The following is a 27,487-nucleotide window of genomic DNA, read 5'->3' on the forward strand; positions in this document are numbered from 1 at the left end:
TCTTGGTAGAAAAATTGATTATATGTCAGTCTCAAGCATGTTGATAAATATCAGATATTTGTAGAGAGCATCTTCTCTACCGGACAAACTAAGAATCATGAAAACCAGAGGACTAGATGCTGACGTCATGCTGTTTTAACCAGGTACAGACTTTAGATACACTCGAAAAAAAAGGCAGCCTCCATTTAAAAAACCATTTAAAAGTTGGAAGCAATTCATGGTAGCAGCTCTAGAAAGGTCTTGTTCATTATATTAATTAACATTGTAGCTGTGAATTTTAAAGTATTACAATATGATAACAAACCAAGATGATGCCATTATAATTTCACAGTGAGCGGACAATCCCTCCTAAGGAAATTTTCTAGATGATTGGCTTAGATTGAAAAAAGAACTTCTAGAATCGAACTATTCAGAATTGTCTGCCACCTAAACTAGAGTCTACTATCATATCACCAGGTACGTCGTTCAGCCCTATAAGTAGTCAGGTGACAAGCTGATAAAGATAGCTTCCTCTTGCTTCCTCTTCAGTGTATTGAAGCAATGATTATTACATTAGCTGTAATCACTGCCTGTAATGTACTTCAACAGGGTGTAACTGAAGATAAGTCTTTGAATTTTCAAATATTGATAGCAGACAAACAGCAACTGCATGAGTGGAGTTGTAGAGTAGTGTGAAGACAGGTAAAAGTTGGAATGCTTGTTTATATGGCGCCTTACAGTGCCTCGCCTTGCGCGTTCACAACTCGAGTTGTACAACTCGAGTTGCCGTGTTGTACAACTCGGCCTGGGTTTTTGATGAACTCGAGTTGTGTTACGCAAAACTAACAGGGTTCGTAAAGAAAGCAAAGTGAGTAATTGGGGTGTCTCATTTACAGAAATTTAATAATAATTTAAATATGTATACATATTTAAATTATATATATTGGCGAGATTTGCGCATATTCATTTCTATAAATATAAAGAGACAAAAACAATTGTAGAATGTAAAAAGCAAACTAAAAACAATCTATATGAGAACCGAGCAGCGAAATTTTTTTCCCAAACAGGTTTACATACGGCAGTAAAATTTTGGCTCATGATTGGCTTTAGTAATTGAGTTTTATTAATCAAAACCTACATCATTACATTGAAAGTCAATAGTTATAATTAGAGAGGAACACAAAATTCCAAAATTTTATTCAAAATGGCTTAAATTAATGAGTTTTAAGTGAGCGCCTCTTACGTTTTAACAGCACTTTTTGAATGATAACATCAGTTTTGCTACGTTATTTAGAATTTTGTGTTCCTTTCTAATTATAACCATTGATTTCTAATGTAATGATATAAGTTTTGGTTACTAAAACGCAATTACTAAAGCCAATCATGAGCCAAAATTTTACTGCCGTATGTAAACCTGTTTGGGAAAAAGAAATTCGCAGCCAGCCGGGCAACTTCTTTTTCAAATGAAAAAAGAGTCATCTCTCTAGAATCTGACAAGAAACTGAATGAACACCGAAAATGAACATAGAAATTATTTCAACGGCGTTTAATGATGCACAAAAAAATTCCATATAGCTAGAGAAAATAAAATGATGAGATGTTCTCAAGCCGAGTTGTTGAACTCGAGTTGCTGTTGAAAGAACTCGGCTTGGGTTTTGATGAACTCGAGTTGTACAACTCGAGTTATGTTTACAAACTCGAGTTGTACAACTCGAGTTGCAAACTCGGCACAGTATAATTCTAATAATTCGCTATTAGTTCTAGTTTTACAGTACGTACATAGTTTAATTTCTATTAGCTAACGGCTGCCTATTGATATACCATTGTTAATATAACCAGATCTACGGTTATGCTACCGTAATACCAATATATTGCACCTTACTTTTGAAAAGTCGCATTGCGTTTTCACAACTCGAGTTGTGCAACTCGAGTTGTAAGTTTTAAAGCTCGAGTTGTACAACTCGAGTTGTGAACACGCAACGCGAGGCACAGTAAGGCGCCATTTGTTTATATTCTCAGCCTTATTGCAGCTATGCAAGGGTAAGACAATTTCTACATCAGGAAACAACTGCTTGACCTTAAAACAAGCCAAGCTTTGCTAAGCAACAAGAGAAAGTTTGCAGTTCTGTACCAGTTATTTCTCCATATCTAGCCTCAGTACCAGTTATTTCTCCATATCTAGCCTCAGTACCAGTTATTTCTCCATATCTAGCCTCAGTACCAGTTATTTCTCCATATCTAGCCTCAGTACCAGTTATTTCTCCATATCTAGCCTCAGTACCAGAGTAAATTTATTTAGTGAGAAGCTTTTTCCCAATCAATTTACATTAACCTCTCTCGAAATGTCCAAATGGATTTGTCCCATGAACAGTAGGGTTTTCTGTTGGCTGGGGATGCTTTAGTAAATTTTTTTTTTAATTTTATTTGTTTACCATTCATGAAGCCTGAAGTTTATCATTCAAAAATTGTGTTATGTTGTTAATGTTTTTGTGGTCTAGTTGCTAAGGGCAACAAAGGCCCTCAGTATAGATGACTACATTTCACATTATTTCGTATTTCTACATTTTTCCATTGGACAGTAGATATTCTTACATCATGAATAATCTGTCCCGCAAGCATTTACATAGTAAGTATTGTTTGTAATTCAAACAGTGAAATACATGTAAATTGCCTTAACATTGCCTTATCCATTTCAACATCTTCCAAACTCACCACTACGGTCCTTCAATACCGAAAAAACTTAACTTAATTTTCTAATTTAATGTACAGTTACTGTACATTTATTGTACAGTTATTGTACAGTTAATAACTGTACAGTTATTGTACAGTTATTGTGCAGTTATTGTGCAGTTATTGTACAGTTATTGTACAGTTATTGTACAGTTATTGTACAGTTATTGTACAGTTATTTTACAGTTATTGTACAGTTATTGTGCAGTTATTGTGCAGTTATTGTACTGGTCTTATTGTTTTGTATCGACTACTTTTTTCTTTTTTCCCAACACTCACTTAGCGTTTATTCACGGCCGTTGATTACAGCGTCGTTGAAAATGTTCGAAGCTCAACCTGCAAACAACAGGTTGGGCTTCAATTTCCAAAAGGGGTACGGGTGGTAACAGGAGTGACAGCCTTAGATTACGCTCTACAACTGGACACGTCTACGTATCTACATATCATAATCATTATAAATAATATTGATCGTGTATAAAAGAAGCATATATTATATCCGAGTGGCTAAATACATGTATAATATGTTGGCTATTCAAATTTATACTTTAAAGGTTGACTTGCAACAAAATTCACATTACAGTTATTTGGTGTCAAAAGAGTCACCTTGTCTTACTCTCGAGTGTTGTGGGTGCCAAATAGTGTATGTGGAAATGTGCCTCCAAGCTCTTGAAAGCTCAAAAACTAACAGTAAATCGTAGCCATCATGAAACCACCGTAGATCGGCATCCCTTTCTAAAACGGCTCAAATGCGAACACGGTAGCTTGAACGATACAAGTTGAACACGATAGCTTCTGTTTACACTTTCATGCAACCTCATACGTCGAAATATTTTCACAAATATATAAACATTCAATAAAACCATGTTTATTGGTCTTGCGCGTCTATTTTATCAACATTGTAATTCTGTCACTTTGAGCACTGATATTTCAAAAACTAACCTAAAAATTACTTCAATTTTTTAACCTTACTTTGAAGGAGTGCATATCATTGTCTGACAAACATGACGAGCTTGTTGGTCACCTGTGATAGGCGAAAAATGCTACAGAAATTGTTCGCGCCATTCGGCCGGAAGTATAGGTCACATGATCAGAATACGGACTAGATGATTAGACCAGGCTGAAACGAAACTGTAAAGTAGCGAGCATCTATATTTGATATGGGCTTTTTCGGTAAAACTCGAAGTGTCTCTCATAAACTAGTGCTACGAGACGTTTTATATCTAGCTTTTAATTGGCATTTAAATTTAGGTGATAACATAACGTGTCAAAACAGTAACCAAAATGTTTGAGTACATCATCGAAATAAAGGGATTCTAATCTAGAGCATTTTCGTGATGGCTGCGATCAACTCTTTGTTTTTGAACTTTTAAAAGCTTGTAATCACTTTTCCACATATTTGACACCTACAACACAACAGAGTAAGACATGGTGAATCTTTTGATACCAAATAACTGTAATGTGAATTTTGTTGCAAGTCAACCTTAACAAATGAAAAGCTATTAGCTCCAGAAAAACAACACATCAGCAAAGCACTAATCTTCATCCTGACCCGCTGATACAAATCAAATCCTGTTTAAATCAAATTTTATGAACATAAAGGTTGAAAGATCAATTAGCACTTTGAAAATAGACATGTGCAATTGTAGAGAGTGATCTAAGGCAGGACATCATTCCTGTTACCACCAGTGGCCCTTTTGGGCTTTCAACCCCAACCTGTTGTTTGCAGGTCATGCTTCTAGTCCACTAGGCCATAGTTCCCACAGCTATTCTGCTACATGTTGATATGCACTTCAAAGGGGTACTCATTGAAAACAAACAGAACTGGAGCACCTGTTTTGTCCATCATATAGCTCATAATGGTATGCATAGAACTAAACTGTTAAATATTTTGACGGATCATGTTATAGTTATATTCTACATAATATAAAACAAATAAACACTTACAATGCATGGACTGTAATGTGAATTTTGTTGCAAATCAACCTTTAAGGTTCCCTGGCCAGTGGAATCAGACATGTCTAGTCAAGATTGCAGAGCGATCGTCTGAGTAACCATGTTTTTGAAAACCGTGCTCAGCCTCTGCTTGCACTAAGATAAGAAGCCCTCATATTCAATCTTTAAGAGATTTCTCACACATAGTAGTTAGTTAGGCTAGTAGTCGTAGTAGTAGTTACTACTACTACGACAGTAGTAGTAGTAAGTAGTAGTTAATGACAGTAGTAGTATTAGTAACTAGTAGTAGTAGTTACTACTCACACATATGAGCAAGTAGTTAGTTCCTCACATACTAAAGCCAAATTTATCATGTTTCTCAAAGTAATTTGTAAGGAAAACCACCATTAGCTCCATATGCAGAATCGTGTTAAGTACGAACACTTGCCTTTACATCATCTACCCGCTGACCACATGACTGCTTCCTCTTTGTTCCTTCCAATAATACTTATGACACGAGTAAAATTACAATTCACTGAATTGATAAGTGAGATATCGCTTAGATAAACAATGGAATTTTAGAATACAAAGGTTATGGACAATAAGAGTATTCTCATTGGTCGAACCTCAAACACTCCCGTGACAGACCTAACAAGGTATCTCTCGCTGAGGTGAATAGATATCCTTCATTCTTCAAGAAGAACACTACTTTCTTTTGTTTTTTTCGTGGTTATGATATTTAGAAATTTCCGGATTATTTTCTAAAAATATTTCCTGAATATTCTCTGGAAACCTTCATGGAAATTCATAGACATTACCATGAATATTTTACAGAAATATTCACAAACATATTTAACAGCTTCCACAAAATCGTAAGGTTGTGAAGGTAAAAATCGGACACCAACTTGTGCCCGATTGTTACTAATCAGACAATTTGTGTCCGATTGTTACTAATCGGAGGAAATAAATCGATAACAATACCAAATCGTATCCGATATTGGTATTCTTCATACCCCAACATTACAAATTCTCTGGATCATACTCAATCTTTTAGATACTACATATTTCTTATCATCATGGTATACATAAGTATTTAGTATGTCTTTATATACCTCTACTGTTATTCATGCCTGCTGTTTTTGTTATTCTTTTCGTTAGCTTCTGTGGAGCATGGGCACAGCGTACAGTAAAAACCTAGACAGTAGATGTTGACTGTATGAGGAAATAAACCTATATACAGTTGACACCACCAGATGTTGCAAAACTTGAATCAATACATTAAAATTTGTCATAGTTTGTTTCAACTGTTGATAAATTTGAAAGCAATCAGTTTTGCTAGTCAATGTGTTGTTAGTCAGTATGTTGTTAGTCAGTATGTTGCTAGTCAGTATGTTGTTAGTCAGTATGTTGTTAGTCAGTATGTTGCTAGTCAGTATGTTGCTAGTCAGTAGGTTGTTAGTCAGTATGTTGCTAGTCAGTATGTTGCTAGTCAGTAGGTTGTTAGTCAGTATGTTGTAAGTCAGTATGTTATTAGTCAGTATGTTGTTAGTCAGTATGTTACTAGTCAGTATGTTGTTAGCCAGTATGTTGTTAGTCAGTATGTTGCTAGTCAGTATGTTGCTAGTAAGTATGTTGTTAGTCAGTTTGTTGCTAGTCGGTATGTTGTTAGTCGGTATGTTGCTAGTCAGTGTGATGCTAGTCAGTATGTTGGTAGTCAGTATGTTGCTAGTCAGTATGTTGCTAGTCTGTATGTTGTTAGCCAGTATGTTACTAGTCAGTATGTTGCTAGTCAGTATGTTGCTAGTCAGTGGGTTGCTGGTCAGTATGTTGTTAGTCAGTGTGTTGCTAGTCAGTATGTGTCTAGTCAGTATGTTGTTAGTCAGTATGTTGCTAGTCAGTATGTTGCTAGTCAGTATGCTGTTAGCCAGTATGTTTCTAGTCAGTATGTTGTTAGTCAGTATGTTGCTAGTCAGTATGTTGCTAGCCAGTATGTTGCTAGTCAGTATGTTGCTAGTCAGTATGTTGCTAGTCAGTATGTTGCTAGTCAGTATGTTGCTAGTCAGTATGTTGCTAGTCAGTATGTTGTTAGTCAGTATGTTGCTAGTCAGTATGTTGCTAGTCAGTATGTTGCTAGTCAGTATGTTGCTAGTCAGTATGTTGTTAGTCAGTATGTTTTAGTCAGTATGTTGTTAGTATGTTGCTAGTCAGTATGTTGCTAGTCAGTATGTTGCTAGTCAGTATGTTGCTAGTCAGTATGCTGTTAGCCAGTATGTTGCTAGTCAGTATGTTGCTAGTCAGTATGTTGCTAGTCAGTGTGTTGCTAGTCAGTATGTTGCTAGTCAGTATGTTGCTAGTCAGTATGTTTCTAGTCAGTATGTTGCTAGTCAGTATGTTGCTAGTCAGTATGCTGTTAGCCAGTATGTTGCTAGTCAGTATGTTGCTAGTCAGTGTATTGCTAGTCAGTGTGTTGCTAGTCAGTATGTTGCTAGTCAGTATGTTGCTAGTCAGTATGTTGCTAGTCAGTATGTTGTTAGTCAGTATGCTGTTAGTCAGTATGTTGCTAGTCAGTATGTTGTTAGTCAGTATGTTGTTAGTCGTTATGTTGTTAGTCAGTATGTTTCTAGTCAGTATGTTGTTAGTCAGTATGTTGCTAGTCAGTGTGTTGCTAGTCAGTATGTTGCTAGTCAGTATGTTGCTAGTCAGTGTGTTGCTAGTCAGTATGTTGCTAGTCAGTATGTTGCTAGTCAGTATGTTGCTAGTCAGTATGTTGCTAGTCAGTATGTTTCTAGTCAGTATGTTGCTAGTCAGTATGTTGCTAGTCAGTATGCTGTTAGCCAGTATGTTGCTAGTCAATATGTTGCTAGTCAGTATGTTGCTAGTCAGTGTGTTGCTAGTCAGTATGTTGCTAGTCAGTATGTTGCTAGTCAGTATGTTGTTAGTCAGTATGTTGCTAGTCAGTATGTTGCTAGTCAGTATGTTGTCGATCAGTGTGTTGCTAGTCAGTGTGTCTAGTCAGTGTGTTGCTAGTCAGTATGTTGCTAGTCAGTATGTTTCTAGTCAGTGTGTTGCTAGTCAGTATGTTTTTAGTCAGTATGTTGCTAGTCAGTATGTTGCTAGTCAGTGTGTTGCTAGTCAGTATGTTGCTAGTCAGTATGTTGCTAGTCAGTATGTTGTCGATCAGTGTGTTGCTAGTCAGTGTGTCTAGTCAGTGTGTTGCTAGTCAGTATGTTGCTAGTCAGTATGTTTCTAGTCAGTGTGTTGCTAGTCAGTATGTTTTTAGTCAGTATGTTGCTAGTCAGTATGTTGCTAGTCAGTATGTTGCTAGTCAGTATGTTGCTAGTCAGTATGTTGCTAGTCAGTATGTTGTCGATCAGTGTGTTGCTAGTCAGTGTGTCTAGTCAGTGTGTTGCTAGTCAGTATGTTGCTAGTCAGTATGTTTCTAGTCAGTGTGTTGCTAGTCAGTATGTTTTTAGTCAGTATGTTGCTAGTCAGTATGTTGCTAGTCAGTGTGTTGCTAGTCAGTATGTTGCTAGTCAGTATGTTGTTAGTCAGTATGTTGTTAGTAAGTATGTTGCTAGTCAGTGTGTTGCTAGTCAGTATGTTGCTAGTCAGTATGTTGCTAGTCAGTGTGTTGCTAGTCAGTGTGTTGCTAGTCAGTATGTTGCTAGTCAGTGTGTTGCTAGTCAGTATGTTGCTAGTCAGTATGTTGCTAGTCAGTATGTTGCTAGTCAGTGTGTTGCTAGTCAGTATGTTGCTAGTCAGTATGTTGCTAGTCAGTATGTTATGTTTTACGAAGCATTAAAATGAATGCATTAAACAAAGCTATTTAAACAATAAATGTATAAAAGTAAATTATATGCGTAAGAACTAAATCATTACATTTGTAATTTAAGAAAAGACATTTTGCTGAACTTCATTTTTGTGCCTTTCAAACAAAATTGTAGGCTCTATGGTTAGCTCTATGGTGCATCAGCTCTGCAGTTGTGGGTTGGCTAGAAATATATTTGATGTCGTCTGCTAAATTATACCTTGGTTGAGGTTTCTACTAACTCAGCTATTAGCGTTTCTATTATTATTATTATTATTATTATAATTTTAGCTCTTAACTGCCTCTTCACTTCGTACAAACTTGCAACGTTTTGAGAAACTTCAAGTCATATGTTGGGAATCACTTCATGCGCAGAGGAATTTGCTCAAATTTGATACTGCGGCGGTTGCGGTCATAATTAAAGGTTTAAACGGTGTAAGGTCACTTTAAGGTCACTCATGTCAAATTTTAAAAGATTTTATTAAAAAGTATTGATGTTGTTCATCATTTGTTGTTGCAGGTGATCTTATCTGACTGTCAAGTTTTTTGAGTTGACAAAACTTGATCGCGGTTAAAATGGCGTCATTTTTGTAGTCTTTTTCGTCTACGCGTTTTAACTTTGGTCAACTTTCATGAATTTTTTGAATCTTGAAACTTCTCGGTAGTCAGATTACCAGATTACAAACATCAGGTCACCTAAAATTACTAACAACATCTCAAATATTAGAAAAGTATCTATATTTTCTCATTACATCTTTTAGAACTTGATGCGAGTGACTCTGTAACCGTAGTTCTTTTGATCTACAGATGTTTGAGGTAATTTTACCGCTGATGGTAAAGTTGCACGAGTTCTTTGTTGGCTGTTGAGTGCCGAATTATTACACAGACTTTTCACTCTAAGGCTTTCGTTATAATGGCATTTTTGGTAAACTACATGTACATGTGCTGATATTACTACAAGCATTGCAAAGACATCTAGTGATTTGAATAGAGCTTGAATGAGCAATGAAGCAATTAGTCACCTTGTACACATTTCCATGATGCAAGCTTGTACAAATAAAAGGCAAGCGTTTGTATTATTTGTAACTATTTACCAGTTTCAGGGTTCGACTATAAGTACATGTAGCCAATACAAATCACTAGCATCAAGCCTGGTCATGTGCAAGATTTTTTGAAACAAATAATGTATATTACTATATATATCATATATAGTGTATGTATTATATCTTTTAAAAAGTTGAAATATTTTATTTTAAAGTCATTCAGTAAAGGATGTCACATAAGATTGCAGCATGGCCTGCGCCTCTCCGAATACCCTAGGACACTCATATTTCGCTAGTATTTAGTTTCATGAGTAGCACACAGAGTAAAATTTTGCTGCAACTTAATTTCGCATCTCTAATGATTGCGAAAATATAGTTATGTGAAAATAAATGCAGTGGAACAAACATACTTAGATTCCTCAGGTTCGGTTCACTGGTAAGAAAATTTTTTTCAATTTGGAACTAGTTTGTAATTGTGAACCGCAGGTAGAATTGTGTGGACAAGATCGATAATGCAATTTGATCGCTTGCTGCCATTGGTTGCTTGGACTATCAATGAACAAAGCTATTTAATTCCGCGTTTTTGCTCATCCGTTATGATAGTTTAGTTTCGCGCGTGAAATTTTCGCGAGAGGATGACTCCGCGAAAACGCGAAAGTTAGTTGAGATGAATACATAAGTGTCCTAGGGTAGAACAGTCTGTAAATGAGCAGTATGCTATTTGACTGCTGATGCTACTAGCTTATAATACCGAGTTTGTCTGGTATTATACAAAAATAACAAAACATAATATTTGATAATTCTTTTGAGTAACAAGAAAAAACACTATTAATACCATTAAACCAGATTATTAACACTGAAATTTAATCTATTCACTGAAATAGGATGTTATAAGTATGTAGATGGCTATTTCAATTCCGTATATTTTGAGCATTTTCAGGTTTCAGGCATTCTCATAAACAAACTTTTTCAATTTTTAATTTTCCAAAAATTTCTAATCAAATATATCAAGACACATTTATAGTAAAAATTAAAGTTCTAAGATTTCCGTTGTCTGAAGTGGACCTGCTTTTACACATTAATAAGTTGTAGCTAGTCCGTTACTTAAGTTCTTCACTCACAAGAGAATCTATTAACATCACGGGACTCTTATTATAGTAAAGATTATTCATTCACTTGGTGAAACGGCTGAGTGGCACAAATGGTAGAAGCTCCATGCTAAAGGTCATGGGATCAAAACCAGCTCAAAGCAATATTTTATGACGCACTTAATCTCAGTGAATGGTGTCAAGAATGCAAGATCAGAGTTTTATAATGTAGGAGATAATATAGCTCACCTCTACCCGCGGCATTAACTTTGCCTGAGCTCCAAGAATTATGCGCTTTCAAAGTAATTAATAACAGACGTGGTAGAGGTCATGTTTTGGTATAAAACTCAGCAATGTTATTCCTTCTACATTCACTTTAATCCAAACCAGTTTGATTAAAAATCATTTTCTTGGTTATTAATTTTTTGTAGAACCTCTTATAGAAATACTAAAACTCGAAAAATAGCAAAATGTAATCTATATGGGATATTAAGGTTTACATGAGTTATTGCTTGTTTTTATATCTGTAATACTAAATGTCTTTTCCCAGCAGCATTAGACCATGGCAGCTCGAGAGGCAAAGATTGTGGAGGAGCTGAGGAACAATTTGATCTGCCACATTTGTGAAGAACAAAATGAGCTACGGCTGCTGCCATGTCAAAATACTGTCTGCCTCGCTTGCTTAGGTGAGTCATGGAAGGTACCTTATTGCTTAGGTGAGTCATGGGAGGTGCCTCACTTGCTTAGGTGAGTCATGGGAGGTGCCTCACTTGCTTAGGTGAGTCATGGGAGGTGCCTCACTTGCTTAGGTGAGTCATGGGAGGTGCCTCACTTGCTTAGGTGAGTCATAGGAGGTGCCTCACTTGCTTAGGTGAGTCATAGGAGGTGCCTCACTTGCTTAGGTGAGTCATGGGAGGTGCCTCACTTGCTTAGGTGAGTCATGGGAGGTGCCTCACTTGCTTAGGTGAGTCATGGGAGGTGCCTCACTTGCTTAAGTGAGTCATGGGAGGTGCCTCACTTGCTTAGGTGAGTCATGGGAGGTGCCTCACTTGCTTAGGTGAGTCATGGGAGGTGCCTCACTTGCTTAGGTAAGTCATAGGAGGTGCCTCACTTGCTTAGGTGAGTCATGGGAGGTGCCTCACTTGCTTAGGTAAGTCATGGGAGGTGCCTCACTTGCTTAGGTGAGTCATGGGAGGTGCCTCACTTGCTTAGGTGAGTCATGGGAGGTGCCTCACTTGCTTAGGTGAGTCATGGGAGGTGCCTCACTTGCTTAGGTGAGTCATGGGAGGCGCCTCACTTGCTTAGGTGAGTCATGGGAGGCGACTCAAGTGTTGCAAGATTGATACCGGTAGATGTTCGTAAGTCTGGTACTGTATTGAAAGCCTAAACTATTTACTGGCATGATATTGATACTCGCTATCTTATGAGCTACTAAAATGTCTGCATGCAGGGTAAATACTAATGTAGATATTACTTACATTTTTAGAACGGATTGCTTCAACAGCATCAGAAAAGAGGCAGTCACCAACTTGCCCTTACTGTAGGAAGGAACTGAAGTTATCTCCCTCTGCCTACCCGATTTGCAGGCTAGCTGCAGACATTGAAAGAGAGTTGGACACCCTTAGTGCCGTTATTGAAGAAAGCAATTTTCATAACGGTAACTTTTATGTTTGCTTTGCCTACGATTTCATAAGATATGGAATGATTGTTGTGATTTTGTCATTCGGCTGAAGTAAAAGTGGGCTGCGGAGTTTTTAATGGTGATCATGATATCCTCAAACCTTCTGCATCCTGCATGCCTTCAGTGGAAGATTCTCAACCGCAGACCCACCTTTAACACTAAACTCACTTTATCCATCTTGTCCTTACAAAAGTAACGTGACCCTTTGTGTCCTCACCCGATGTACATCATTTCTCATTCTCTCACTTCACAGACCCTCCCTCTACTCTCTATCTCTATCCTTATAGATTGCTGGTAAAACATTCAACGGGTCAATGAAATATAGCTTTTCATTCTCGTTAACAGAACTCATGTGTGAAACTGATGGATGCAGCCGACCAATAGATTGGCATTGCTATGGCTGTCAAAGCTTTTTATGCACAAGGTAATAGCAATATTTTAATAGTCTCAATTCACTGAACCGATAAGGGGCCCGGTAAAACAATTCGCGACTTGGTGTCTTGAGCAGTGCACAGCTACTTTTTGATCATTTTAACTTCCATTTGCTATCATATAACTACCATTTGCTATCATGTAACTACCATTTGCTATCATGTAGCTACCATTTACTATCATGTAACTACCATTTGCTATCATGTAACTACCATTTGCTATCATGTAACTACCATTTGCTATCATGTAACTACCATTTGCTATCATGTAAATTCCATTTGCTATCATGTAACTATCATTTGCTATCATAAAACTACCATTTGCTATCATGTAACTACCATTTGCTATCATGTAACTACTATTTGCTATCATGTAACTATCATTTGCTATCATGTAACTATCATTTGCTATCATATAACTATCATTTGTTATCATGTAACTACCATTTACTATCATGTAAATTCCATTTGCTATCATGTAACTATCATTTGCTATCATAAAACTACCATTTGCTATCATGTAACTACTATTTGCTATCATATAACTATCATTTGTTATCGTGTAACTACCATTTACTATCATGTAAATTCCATTTGCTATCATGTATCTATCATTTGCTATCATAAAACTACCATTTGCTATCATGTAACTACTATTTGCCATCATGTAACTATCATTTGCTATCATGTATCTATCATTTGCTATCATGTAACTACCATTTGCTATCATGTAACTATCATTTGCTATCATGTAACTACCATTTGCTATCATGTAACTACTATTTGCTATCTTTTTTCTACCATTTGCTATTATGTAACTATCATTTGCTATCATGTATCTATCACTTGCTATCATGTAACTACCATTTGCTATAATGTAACTACCATTTGCTATCATGTAACTACCATTTGCTATCATGTAACTGCCATTTGCTATCATGTAACTATCATTTGGTATCATGTAACTATCATTTGCTATCATATAACTACCATTTGCTATCATCTAACTACCATTTGCTACCATGTAACTATCATTTTCTATCATGTAACTACCATTTGCTATCATGCAACTACCATTTGCTATCATGTAAATACCATTTGCTATCATGTAAATACCATTTGCTATCATATAGATGCAGTTTTAAGCCCAGCTGTACTAACCCGGAGTCTACCCACCAACTAGTTGAGTTTGTGAAATTGAAGGAAGAGAGCGTCAGACAATTTGAAGAGTGGAAGACAAAAAAAGAGATAGAGATCAATGCTCTAGAAAGTGCTGTTAGTACAAACATTCCCGACTTTCAATTAATTGTCAAGATACCAAAATGTCTGACGAGCCCATATTCACATTTTTCTCAGACAATCACCAAGTGATAAACGGGATGAAATTGTGAATTTGTTCAAAGAGAACTTCTGTACTTTGGCTGTTTTCCTCTCACTTTCTATTGTAAAATATATTCAAAGAACTTATTAGACAAGAATTAAATTAAGCATAACTTGAGAATCTTAACCTTAAAAAAAAGAAAAAGGCAGATATTAAATGTAGACTTGTCTCCCCTGAATCATTGTCTTGAAGCTAAATTCTTGCGCTGTTGATTACAGGTTTTGTTGCGTCAGCAGTCCATTTGGGTCCGTGAAAAGGAATCCGTTCTCATATTTTAAAGGTCTCAAAAAATTGAAATTTCTAGTTGAACGCAAAAACGTTGCAAGTGGACATATTGGTATGATTTTCAACCATTTTCAAAAGGAAATGAAAAATTATTTTTATGAGCTCTGTTGACATGTTGACGCTATGATGACATTTTAAATTTTAGTAAAATCTTGTGATACAAAATACTATGTTTCCTTGCTTAACGAGCACAATATATTGCAGTTATTTAGTAACATTTCTGAAGCAGTGACTGAGCAGTGCATTTTGACTGCAATGTAAGTATATGAATAATATTTAAGACTTACCTCAAATATACTTACTCTGTTTAGGTTTTGGTTTTCTTTCATGTATTCGATCATTTTTAGAGAACTCAAATAGCTTCTGAGATGCAGCAGGAGATAGCAGGTGCTTCGTGTGAAACAGTCGCTGATATTCATGTAAAACACGAACAACTAAAAACCTCACATCAGATATTGTCACTAAAGACCCTTGAGGAAGGAGAAAGAGCAGTTCTTGACTACTACACTGCTGGTATCAGTCAAGTGTCAGACACTGAGTACATCCGACTTGTACATCAGATGACTGTAGGTAGGTTTACAGGTGGTGATAGAAAATATATACTAGCGTGAGATCTCAGCTCATATAAAACTGTTGCTTCCCCTTATTCTAATAATGTTTATTGTTTACAACCAAAAAAGGTATTTGTCTAAAGACCTTCTAATATTTTGTTAATCTGTAACTTGTGGCATTCTTTGATTTTAGCATACTGTTAACTTTTGTTGAATTAATTGCCATTGATGTCAAACTATATATAATTACATAAGATGAGTGATAGCTTTAATGCCTATTTGTGTAAATATTATTATAATGTGATTCTCAACAATAAATCCTTGTAATTGAATATGTTTGAAGTGGACAGAGTTGATCTCATCAAACAGAAAAAGTGCAATAACATAATTTGAATTATCTCTGCTCAGAGGCGCCCAGCTAGAAGTAAATTTAACTCAGTTAACATAGTTAATATGTGTGAAGTTAGTAGAGTTAGTCTTATGTAACAGAGAAGGAAACATAACACTATGTAAGAGACAAATAACTAAACACTCTGAGAAGATATTAGAGATAAATTCTATGACAATTTTATGCCATGAGATATAAAGAAGGTGCCGCCAGTTCACCAAATATCTCAATAGAATCCAAAGTTTTACCTGATATGTTAGCATTTATTTGTTTTCTCCTGTGTCTCTATAACTTTGTGCTATTTTATAGCTATACAGAGTAGCACTAAGGCAGTGATCGTGTGCTGTCAAGTCATCACGAATAAGCCATGTTATACAGTCAAAGAAGCATCTAATGGACAACTGATGGTTGGCAGAAATGGAGGTTTTGATATTCTCGACAAGGATGGCAGGCTGGTTCGATGTATTGCAGTGCCTAACAGTCAGGTTCTCTCTGTGCAAGAGTATAAAGGCAAAGTGTATACTTTGTGTGTAGACTTTCCACCTAGTAGCAAGAGGCGCGTTATAATTTTTAGCGGGAGCAGCTATAAAAGAATCAGGAGTTGGCCGGTCCCTGATTATAAGTATGTCAGTCAGCTCACGGTTAGTAATGATAAGGTGTATGTATCAGATACAGAGAGCTGCAGGCTGTGCGTATATCCTGTAGGTTATCAATACTCCAAAATTTTTTTCCTTATTCGACCACCGACTTACATTACAAATCTTGAATTCAGGGCACCAGAATACCTAGCTAGCTGTCCAGGGGACTCTATTGCCATCAGCGATCCCAAAGCTAACAAGGTCCAAATGAGATGCCTGAAAGATGGCACTGAGAAATGGACCAGCTCTGCAGTGTCAAACCCTGTTGGTATCTGCTGTGGTGTAAGACAGGATATGTGGGTGTGGTCGGAAAGCAGCAAATCTCTCTACAGACTCTCCTCCCATTCAGGTTAGCATACTATATAAGTTGAGACCTGGCGAGATACATCGTTTGTGTAGCCAACGCATTTGCGATGCACTGGCAAAACGTCGTTAATGAGTCATTTTGAAGTGAACAAGTTTTGTCTTTGTTGGTAGAGATAAAGTCGATGCATCTGAGATTAGCTGAAATATGTAATATTATTATAATATTATCTCAATTCAATTTTATTCACTGTTAATGATAGTAGCACCTGTGATTGGCTCAGATGATAATGACAACACGGCTTCACACAAATTATAGGTAGATGAAGACATTGTCTTTTATCTATATCTACATCTCTCAAAGTTTGTCCGTATTCATCGTTGTGATTGTCCAGCTATCGCGATTAAAATCTTTGTATTTGAAATTTTACATTTAGATGGATTAGAACTTACAGAGATTACAACCATCAGATTTCAATCCACACGCTCTAACACTGAGCTAGATAAGGCATAATGATCAAGGTGGTTATCTTATACCATATAGCGTATGCACACACTAAACGACGTATTATTTTTAACTCTGTGAATTCTATTAACTCTATGAAACACGAGGCTTTTTTTTGCGTTTTCGTGAACTTTTATTTCCGGTTTTTCGTAGGATCCAATTGCTAAATCACGGTCAAGGTCAATTCTTGAATCTTGAATATGAATATGAATAGCCTCTACATCCTCTTTTCATTCGGTCAGACAGATGCAGTACGATATCTCACTTTTACAGTTTGTGCCAGTATTGAGAAGTGCCAGTATATCGTATTCAAAGTTTTGATAGATTGCTTCTGCTGGAACAGTAAACATTTTTATACACACACTTCTATGCACTAATTGTTATTATTAATTCTACGTATTCAGGATTTTGGTTTTTTTTTTCTCATTTCGTATTAATTGTATCATAACCAAATCATCTTTTATTGTAATCGTAGCAAAGCAGACTTAATTTAGCTACTACTTGCTAATTATTTCACATTTAAATTTACGATGTATACGTGCAAAGATGCAACCATAGTCCAAACTACATTTATGGAAAAGAGCTACAGTGGAGCGATGAAGGGAAATTATTGGACTGGGTCTGAACAAGGATTTGTGAAAAATTGCAAACAAAGTAACTTACTTTAATAGAAAGCATCACATCCAAAAAAATCAGTTAATATCAGCTCAAGCCATGCATGTTCATAGAATACTGACTTTATTAAATTGTCACCAAAAAATTACACGACTTTCGGACGCTTTTCGTAGACATTTACCCGGTGAAAGGGTTATTCTGTGTGCAGCTTATTTTGTTAACAAAATATGGAGGAGAAAACAGCATCACCACTATTAATACTATCATATACTGCTGATTATTTGTGTTACAGTTTAAATATCCTGATGATCCTTTAATAACATTCTGCAAAGTTCAGCAAAGGCATCTCGGTCTTCACGCAGCTGATCATATTGGTCAATACATTTGTCAACACATCGCATTGTTATTAGCTTTGGTGTGTGTAACCACAGCAAATATCTACACTACGCATTGAGGGTGCAATTCGCCGATGCCTTTGCATGCGATGTCTTTATAAAAGAAATCTAGCCAAAGCACTGGCTATAAGAGTGTGTTAGATTATCGATACTTGGCAAGGGATCTGTGCCATAACTTTGAGGAACTTAGGCTTTAAGGCTATTAATTTCATTGCTGTTTCATTCTGTATTTGTTTTAAACTTTTGAACTTATGTAATGGTGTCCTGCATGAAAAGCCTGCATGGTTTGTGGGCCTTTTATAAAAATTGTAAGTTTTTTTTAATTTCTAACACTCTTTTTATTTATAATTGCTGTTTACAGATTACAAACTCTTTTGTTTTTTCTTTTCGATAAACAACATGCTGTAATTTTTGTCTGGCATTTGGGGTATCACATTATACCACCGTAAGTGACACAACCTTTTTTCAATAAACAGGCGGAAAGATTACAAAATTGGTAAAATGTGATCACATACTTATGTTTCCCTTGCAAGTAGTGATAAAAACGTTGCCAATACAAATACTGAGCTACAATTTTAGAGGAATATGTTGTCGATAAAATACTGCCCACTGGGAAAAAAGCTTTCAACATATTTATTCAAAATGCTTTCAGAAAGTAGTCATGGCGCTGCAAGGCGTTGACAAAAACTAAGATAATGAAATGACGGGAGTCTTCATAATTGTGTAACTCATGATGACCTTGACATTACACTGGCATTTTTACTACAGCCACTCTTCTATTCAGCAAAACTGGGCTATTTTAAAGACTTGATTATTTTAAAAATTTTAGTCATATACAAGCATATGTACTGCATATACTAGAGGAAGACTATGGTGTGTATTGAATAGGTAAGGTGAAGGAGGAGTTAACCCACCCTAAGTTTGCAGAGTTTTCCGTTGGTAAGGATATGAATGATATGTGCCTCACTGCTGATGGTGGTATCCTCTGGGCAGCTGCTAGGACACTCGGGCTTATGAAGTTTACCGTTGAGTATAAGTAGATAAAATTAATTGAATATTTTATTTCCAAGAGTTTTTATTTTTTTACTGTATTATAATTTTCATGTATTTAATTTTTGACTGAGTTATTATTTGTTATTACCATCAATCACCATATATTATATGTCGCGATGATTGATAATAATCATCATATAATATATGCTGCGGCATAATATATATTATATTGTTATATTATATTGTTATATTATCTGTATAATTTTTTTTGCGCAACATTCCAAAATTTCAGATTTACTTCTACACAATTACATTGTATGTCTTATACCTTCATTTATAACTCTATTTTAATTTTTTTTATGCATTAATACTCAAATAAAAAGATTTTTTCATGCACTCAAGCTTGCAGGTATAATTTTGGAATTGTCGTCTTATGTCGCTGCCTTTGCTGGAATGCTTCTAATTTGTAAAACAAGAATAAAAATCAGCTTTGATGTGCAAAGTGTTAGATAATTGCTAAAAAGTAATGCTAGAGACCAAAAGTTGGCCATCGGCAGCTCTGTCAAGGATGTTCAGGGACCCTTAACTTCCCAACACTAGTAAGAGCCACTTTGTGCTCATGAACAATACATAATTATGTTTGAATAATAATATAATGTTCCTCAATTTAATCTATTGTAATATATAGTATTACAATACTATGTTATATAACATAATTAAACAACATAATTAATATAATATTATAATACATAAAATTTAATGAAATGTAACAAAAAGCAATTCAATGCAAGATAATGTTATATAATATGGTTTAATATAATACAACATGATACAGTCTTGAGGAAAAGCTAATCTTCATAGCTACTGTACATGCACTTGAACAAAGACTCAATTCTATAAAACTGATATTCTGTAAGAGAAGACAAATCTATCATTGTGATATGAAGAAACCAACTGTTTACTTTCTGTGAAATTTGTTAACTTATTTCTGTTTTGTCTGTGATAAAGGAACCGAGTAACAATAACAAAAAACTTATATTTATCCAATTTATTCGTTTAGTAAAAACCACCTTTTCAGGAGACTATTTTATTTGGAATGCGAGATTGAGTACTAGGGGGTGTATCACTTGTCAGCTGTCTACCAGGGGGTTTATCACATACTAGCTGTCCTCACTTGAGAAATGAAACCTCACACTATCAAGAGCGCTCCTGGTTTTTGGTGAGATAGCCTTTGCTGAGTTATCTCACCTTTGACTTTATTATAAAATGGAATTTATCACATGAAGGAGACACTTCTATGCAACTGTTTGTGTATCTCCTAGCTCTATGGATTACTCAGAGTTGATACAAGTCAGATGTTAGTACATAAAAGATCGGGCATTGCAAAACAGCCAGCTTAAATTACTCCGTATATGCGGTTAACTGCTGCAGTATCTGTTTTTAGAAATTATCTTAACAGGATGTCTATGGACCAATCAAAAAGCTTTCTGACAAATTATAACACAGACTGAAAAAGCAGCAGCCAATGCCAAGATCCTTACAACACTGGATCTACAAAAACACTTTTTACTCATTAAAGCTGTTAGTCATTTTGATGTTAGTCAGAATGTTGCTGGTCAGTATGTTGCTAGTCAGTATGTTACTAGTCAGTATGTAGCTAGTCAGTACGTTATTAGTCAGTATGTTGCTAGTCAGTATATTGTTAGTCAGCATGTTGCTAATCAGTGTGTTGCTAGTCAGTATGTAGATAGTCAGTGTGTTGCTAGGCAGTATGTTACTAATCAGTGTGTTGCTAGTCAGTGTGTTGCTAGGCAGTATGTTGCTAGTCAGTATGTTGCTAGTCAGTATGTTGTTGGTCAGCATGTTGCTAGTCAGTATGTTGCTAGTCAGTATGTTGCTAGTCAGTGTGTTGCTAGGCAGTATATTGCAAGTCAGTATGTTACTAGTCAGTATGTAGCTAGTCAGTATGTTATTAGTCAGTATGTTGCTAGTCAGTATGTTGTTAGTCAGTATGTTGCTAGTCAGTGTGTTGCTAGTCAGTATGTTGCTAGTCAGGATGTTGCTAGTCAGTGTGTTGCTAGTCAGTATGTTGCTAGTCAGTATGTTGCTAGTCAGTGTGTTGCTAGGCAGTATGTTGCTAGTCAATTTTTTGTTAGTCAGTATGTTGCTAATCAGTGTGTTGCTAGTCAGTATGTAGCTAGCCAGTATGTTATTAGTCAGTATGTTGCTAGTCAGTATGTTGTTAGTCAGTATGTTGCCAGTCAGTGTGTTGCTAGTCAGTATGTTGCTAGTCAGTATGTTGCTAGTCAGTGTGTTGCTAGTCAGTGTGTTGCTAGTCAGTATGTTGCTAGTCAGTATGTTGTTAGTCAGTATGTTGCTAGTCAGTATGTTGTTAGTAAGTATGTTGCTAGTCAGTATGTTGCTAGTCAGTATGTTGTTAGTCAGCATGTTGTTAGTCAGCATGTTGCCAGTGTTATGTTCTAAACAGTCCATGTGACAAAAAGGCAGTCATTTAATCCAAAAGTGTATAAAAATTGGCCATATTTGCTACACAAATTTCTAGCATAATATCATACAATTTGGTATACCAGTACTTGAGAAGTTGAGATATTATAATATATTGCAAGATAGTGGTAGATAGTGCGCTATATTATATATAACATAGAGCAAAATATTAGATACATATTATAGATATTATATTGTGTAGCATAGTGGAATACAACATGGTATTGTATATGATTTAGCATAGTAATATATTGTATGTAGTACGGAATGTTGAATAAAAGAATATACTTTCTCTCCAATAGCTTTTTCATTAGTCGTAATTTTAAGTATGTGGTAAAGAGCTTATGTATTGCATAAAACTTCAACTATTTTCACAGCCTTGCTGCACTAGTCATGGTTAAAGATAATTAATCTCCTATCAAGGGACGTCATTAGCTGCGTGAATCCCAAGCTAAAGATAGAACTCATGAATATATAAACAACCTAATTGAATAAATGACAGGGTATGACAGTTCAGAATTCAAATTACCAAAAAATGATAGGAACTTATTATGAAAGGCTGAATCATAAACAGCTCAGCCAACCATAGAATGCCATCACACTTTTCTCACCAGTAAATTGATGTGGTCTGTCTGGTATGCTTACAGCTCTTCCACACGTAAGATGATATCATTTGGTTACTCCAAGATAGACCTCAATCACTTAAGACGTGTCAGGCACAGGTTTATGTTCAAACTAGCATAAATTAATTCAGAAAATATATAGCTCAGGAATTGCAGTGTTGCAATTCTTTATTTGGACATTATTGGCTACATCAACACGACCCAGAATACATGACAGAGTATATATACATGGTATATCATGTAGGTCAGGGGTCAACAACCTTTTCTACTCAAAGAGCCATTTGGACGCAAACGCAGTGGAAGCCACAAATCCCCTTTGATAGTTTAAATTAAAAAAAACACTACATGTAACGTTTTTGTTTAGCTTTTAATGCTTTTATACCGTGTTTACACCATAAAACGAAACGGTGTGACATGAATTATAATAATGATTTAATTGTTGAGGAAACAAAATTACACTTTTTCGAATAAGAATAAAATAATTTTAGCGGTTTTATTGGAGCATTAATTGTTATAAGGTGTAATACCTGTATTAGTGTTGTTGTTTGCCAGTAGTGTGGTTGACGATATTGTAGACCTAAGTGGCTGGCCAGCCTTACTAGATTTTAGATTGTTTAACCCGGTTGGTTGATATTATATCAGAAGGTATCTCGTAGCGATCTGGTTCTCCACGCAAATCCAGTAGTACGCTTTTTTGTACTTTTATGTTAAATTTAAAGCCCCGTGACGATCATGTGATAAGGTACTAATAATGATAGAACGTAAATAATGACGCATAACAAGAGACCATATTTGATTTATCACCACAATTACAATTTTTTAAATTATATTACAAAATACAGTGATAAAACTTCTATATTTTTATGACTTACTTGACATTTGGTAAGAAAAGAGCAAAGGAAAAGAAATACAAAGTCAGAGGGAGCCGCAGCGAGGGGATGAAAGAGCCGCATGTGGCTCGGGAGCCGTGGGTTGCCGACCCCTGATGTAGGTGACTCAGAACTCAGACTTCTACCAGCTAACTGGTTCAAGTTACACTCAGTCCTTGAATCAGCTTACCTCATCCATATTGATTCCACATATTGATTCCACAAATCTACAATCTGACACAATCTTTACAATAATAAAAGCAGCGTCGATCCATTTGTCTGAAGCCATGCTAAGAAAGTTAGGAAAAACAATGCCTTGCACAAGAATTGAACTAGGGTAGTCCGGTCTAATCACTACACTATTCAACAGTCTTGTCACGAAATAACTATGTACATACTGATTACTTATTACGATCTCTCACCATGGGACTGCCAAACGTATTCGTATTCTATCCTTTGTTTTTCGTGACGTCATTTCATTGTTGTCGGCCATCTCTATAGACAATTTTATTGTTCAAAATACGAAGCTTTTGCAATGAATTTTTGAAAACGATGCTTTTGTTTGCAATTTTTTTATTATAGTATCAAAACAACACCAAAAAGTACTAGTAAATAAAAGAAAAACGATTGCGTTCTACAAATATGGGGGCTTTTTCATGAACGAGCGCATGTGCAAATAACTTGATGACGCCAAAAAAACGATGGATTGCAATAAAAACTGTGTCTGTCTAAAGCCACAGTTGGAAGTAAAAAAATGACTGCATGCCATGGGATTTGAACTCACGACTTTCAGGATTGTGAACCATGACTTTAGAACTGCACCAATTGACTGCATTCCAGCATCACAGAATAATTGCACACACAGTTATATGTATTACAAGTGATGATCCCTCTCAACACTCTAGACTGTTGGAGTGCTAGTTTATATAACACTGTATGTTACATATGAACTTACATATGAACTTACATATGAACTTACATATGAACTTACATATGAACTTACATATGAACTTACATATGAACTTACATATGAACTTACATATGAACTTACATATGAACTTACAGATGAACTTACATATGAACTTACATATGAACTTACATATGAACTTACATATGAACTTACATATGAACTTACATATGAACTTACATATGAACTTACATATGAACTTACATATGAACTTACATATGAACTTACATATGAACTTACATATGAACTTACATATGAACTTACATATGAACTTACATATGAACTTACATATGAACTTACATATGAACTTACATATGAACTTACATATGAACTTACATATGAACTTACACCAAATCTTGAGTAGATTTTATCAGCAAGTATCAGTATTTTTTTACCATTTGTACTTGTTTTTGATGTTTGCTGTGATCTGATTACTAAAATGTTTCAAGATTAAAATTGATAAAACTTGATCGCCACCAAAACTCTCAAACTAACCCAAAGTGTGATTATGACATCAATAATTACAAAGAGACAGAATAGAGACATGTAATGCTTCAACTTGAAGCAACAGCCAATATCAACTAGTGACATCACTCCGCAAGCATTTTTTATGAGCACTTTAATCATGATCAATTTTTATAGATTTCAATCTAAAAACATCAGCACAATATATATATATATATATATATATATATATATATATATATATATATATTGCTACCATCATTAGAAGCTGTAGTTCTAATTAGTAAGCCTACTGAGATATGCCTATGTATATTTCAGTAGGCTTACTAATTAGATATATGTATATATATATATAGATAGGTGTTATATATATATAATATATATATAGATGTTGTATTGAGCATAAAAAACTCTTTTTCTATGTGGTCTCATGGTGACAAGGCAGAGACATTAATAGAGCAAACCAGCATCGGAGTCTCCTTTTTTCACAAATTTAGCCTAGATTTTTTTTAACCCAACTGATAAAGTGGCAATTAATCAAACGCTATCTTCAATTTTATTTGTGTTTTACAAAACAAGGTCGAATATTCTTTGTTTTGAAGGCAAATATCAACGCTATGAATGTGTGCAATCTAGTGAATCAGACAGGCTGCGTATCACTTGTTACACCCTCTACTTCTTCAATTTAAATAGGAAATTGAGTGATACATTCACACTTGACTTGCATAATTATTTGTCTGAAATTACAACTGTTAAAGAGTGACTCACGGAAGGCCGTTATCCAGTAATCATATTTCAATGAACAAGAAGAAATTTTGTAATGAGTTTTTATCCACTCACATTGACTCGCATTTTGGTCAAAGGAAGAAAGATGATGAAGAAACAGAGTAAACCGAATCCATTTACACCTTTTTTATTTGGGTAACTTGGCAACAACATTATAACGGTGAAAATGGAAGCAGCAAACACAAAAAGGGTTAACTCTTTCGCTACCAAATTCATTTTTTACATTTTACATTATTTTACATTCGTTTAAACCTAATATTTGACAGGGGCACGTATAAATTGTCTTAACTTTTAAACCACACGGTCTAGAAAAAATAAATTGTTACCAAATTAGTTAGCATAAAATTTTACATCAGCTGATGCCATAAGAAATGCTACGGATGTGGAATGACAACACATCCATAGCATTCCTGAACTCGGACATGTTCACGAACGCTATGACTGTGAACATGTCCAAGTTAGACAATTTATAAATATTAATACAGCTCGCAGTATTATTGTTCTGGTGAAAAATAACATAAACGGTAAGCACTCTCATTAGAACTATTATTCATTAGAAATCACTAAACTAAAAGTGCATAGATCTAAAATTAGTGAAACACTTGTTGCTATTATGCATTTGAATCGACTGGTCATTGCATCGAATGCATTGAATCGACTGTTTTTTGCAAAACAAAACCACGCTCATGATGAGTTGCAAACTTATCTTCTATTGACTCAACGCATGCACATAATAGCTTTTTTCGTTCAAGTAAAAATACAATTGGCTAATTAAATAACTACCCACTAATCAAAACCTTTTGTATGACGTTTACCAAAGCCGCTCACGCTGCACTTGGCCATACGCTAACACTTTGCTGAGCCATACTACGTGACTCGAGTAGCGAAAGAGTTAAATATGTAATACTTTATTGAAGCCATCTCCATCTTTTTAACCGCAGCCAAAGCTGGAAATCGAGTAAAGGATTCCATTGAAAAACATTTTAACTCTCAACTTTCAGCATAGCAGCCTGTCACACTCCCTATCGACCACCCATCAGCATTGCAGCCTGTCACACTCCCTATCGACCACCCATCAGCATTGCAGCCTGTCACACTCCCTATCGACCACCCATCAGCATTGCAGCCTGTCACACTCCCTATCGACCACCCATCAGCATAGCGGCTTGTCACACTCCCTATTGACCACTCATCAGCATATCAGCTTGTCACACTCCCAATTGACCACCCATCAGCATATCAGCTTGTCACACTCCCTATCGACCACCCATCAGCATTGCACAGTAACTGTACATACTTAGAGCTATTACATCTACTAATCTGTTGTGGTAGAACAGAGTCCCAGGGTACTAGTATCCATGACAAACCATAGAACTACGTTCATGACATGCAAACCGTAAAAAGCTATCTATTAAATTTGTGATAAATGAATCTTGAGCTTCTGGAGACCAAACACATGGATGGTCAAGCTGCTGTGATACTATTAGTAATACCTAGTGATGACTCATCACACTAAGTAGAGTCAGTCAGGGGCATACGTATTCTGTAAGGAATGAGACTGCAAAAGGAATATTGATGAAGCATTCTATGCAAGATTGACTACCTAACTTACTATCTGTTGCGAGCAAATGAATTGGGCGACACAACTTCCTCTTAGTCTCCTGAAATAAAAACATCAGGAATAGAAAGAAAGCTCTCGCTGCTTATAAACGTAAACTGCCAAACCTTAAATAACAAAATATCCTGTTTCCATAGTTTTCCGATTATGGCCAGAGTCAGAACACTAGACCTAGAACCAAATGACTTAGCTAGTGAGCTTTGGATAAACGGGACTTGCTGATTTAACATTTATTAAAGATCCATCGTAGGTTATTGGACGGCGGAACAAATTAATGGATTGCAGTGTAACCTTATAGGAATATATGTTCCAACATACCAACCACTTTGATGTGGTATATGAACTCCAAACTGAATTAGCAACATAAAAAGGTTTAACTGTAGATTGGGCTAAGGCTTGAAAGGGTTAACAGTTTTAGGTTCTTGAGAAAAGTTTAATGGAATAAAGGAGGAAGATGGAGGCTAGAGTTTTGTTTAGGTAGCAGGTCATCCTATTGGGCACCGTAAGTACTCAACCAACAAGCTGCCTTTAAGACAGATCTAAAGCAGGGGCCAAGCTGAGCTATTTTGAGTATCTATGAAAGAGAAATCTGGCAGCATGCCAAACACTGGATTGTTTGGTGATTCATCGGAGGCAGTATGAAGTATTCAATGCAATATTTATGCAAATATCAACCGTACTATGTAAAGTGGCATATTGGAGGAATTGATTGCCTCAGGCACAAGTTGGCACAAATAGAGGGGAGAGAGAAACAGGAGAAGGGCAAGAGGTCACACTTATACCCTCAATTCCTTCTTCACAACTCATTCGTGGCAAACAGTTGGAGTGTGGACATCTGTGTACAACCCCTAACATATAGCTGAAACGCTGAGAAGGGGTTATAAAAGACTGGAGGGTGGTGAGATTAG

The 27,487-nt window shown here is 35.8% G+C and overlaps 1 protein-coding gene across 1 annotated transcript; it reads left to right on the top strand.

Annotated features, from left to right (window-relative positions):
- LOC137401786 (uncharacterized) lies at positions 1-19,113 on the top strand. The gene is made up of 9 exons (XM_068088271.1): positions 1-143; positions 332-456; positions 11,134-11,266; positions 12,067-12,237; positions 12,607-12,685; positions 13,826-13,967; positions 14,706-14,928; positions 15,607-16,284; positions 18,642-19,113. The coding sequence occupies exons 3-9, from the start codon at positions 11,143-11,145 to the stop codon at positions 18,791-18,793; spliced, it is 1,569 nt and encodes a 522-aa protein (XP_067944372.1). The 5' UTR covers positions 1-143; positions 332-456; positions 11,134-11,142; the 3' UTR covers positions 18,794-19,113.
- The last annotated feature ends 8,374 nt before the right edge of the window (positions 19,114-27,487 follow it).

This window comes from Watersipora subatra, chromosome 8 (genome assembly GCF_963576615.1).
Source record: "Watersipora subatra chromosome 8, tzWatSuba1.1, whole genome shotgun sequence".
NCBI lineage: Eukaryota > Metazoa > Bryozoa > Gymnolaemata > Cheilostomatida > Watersiporidae > Watersipora > Watersipora subatra.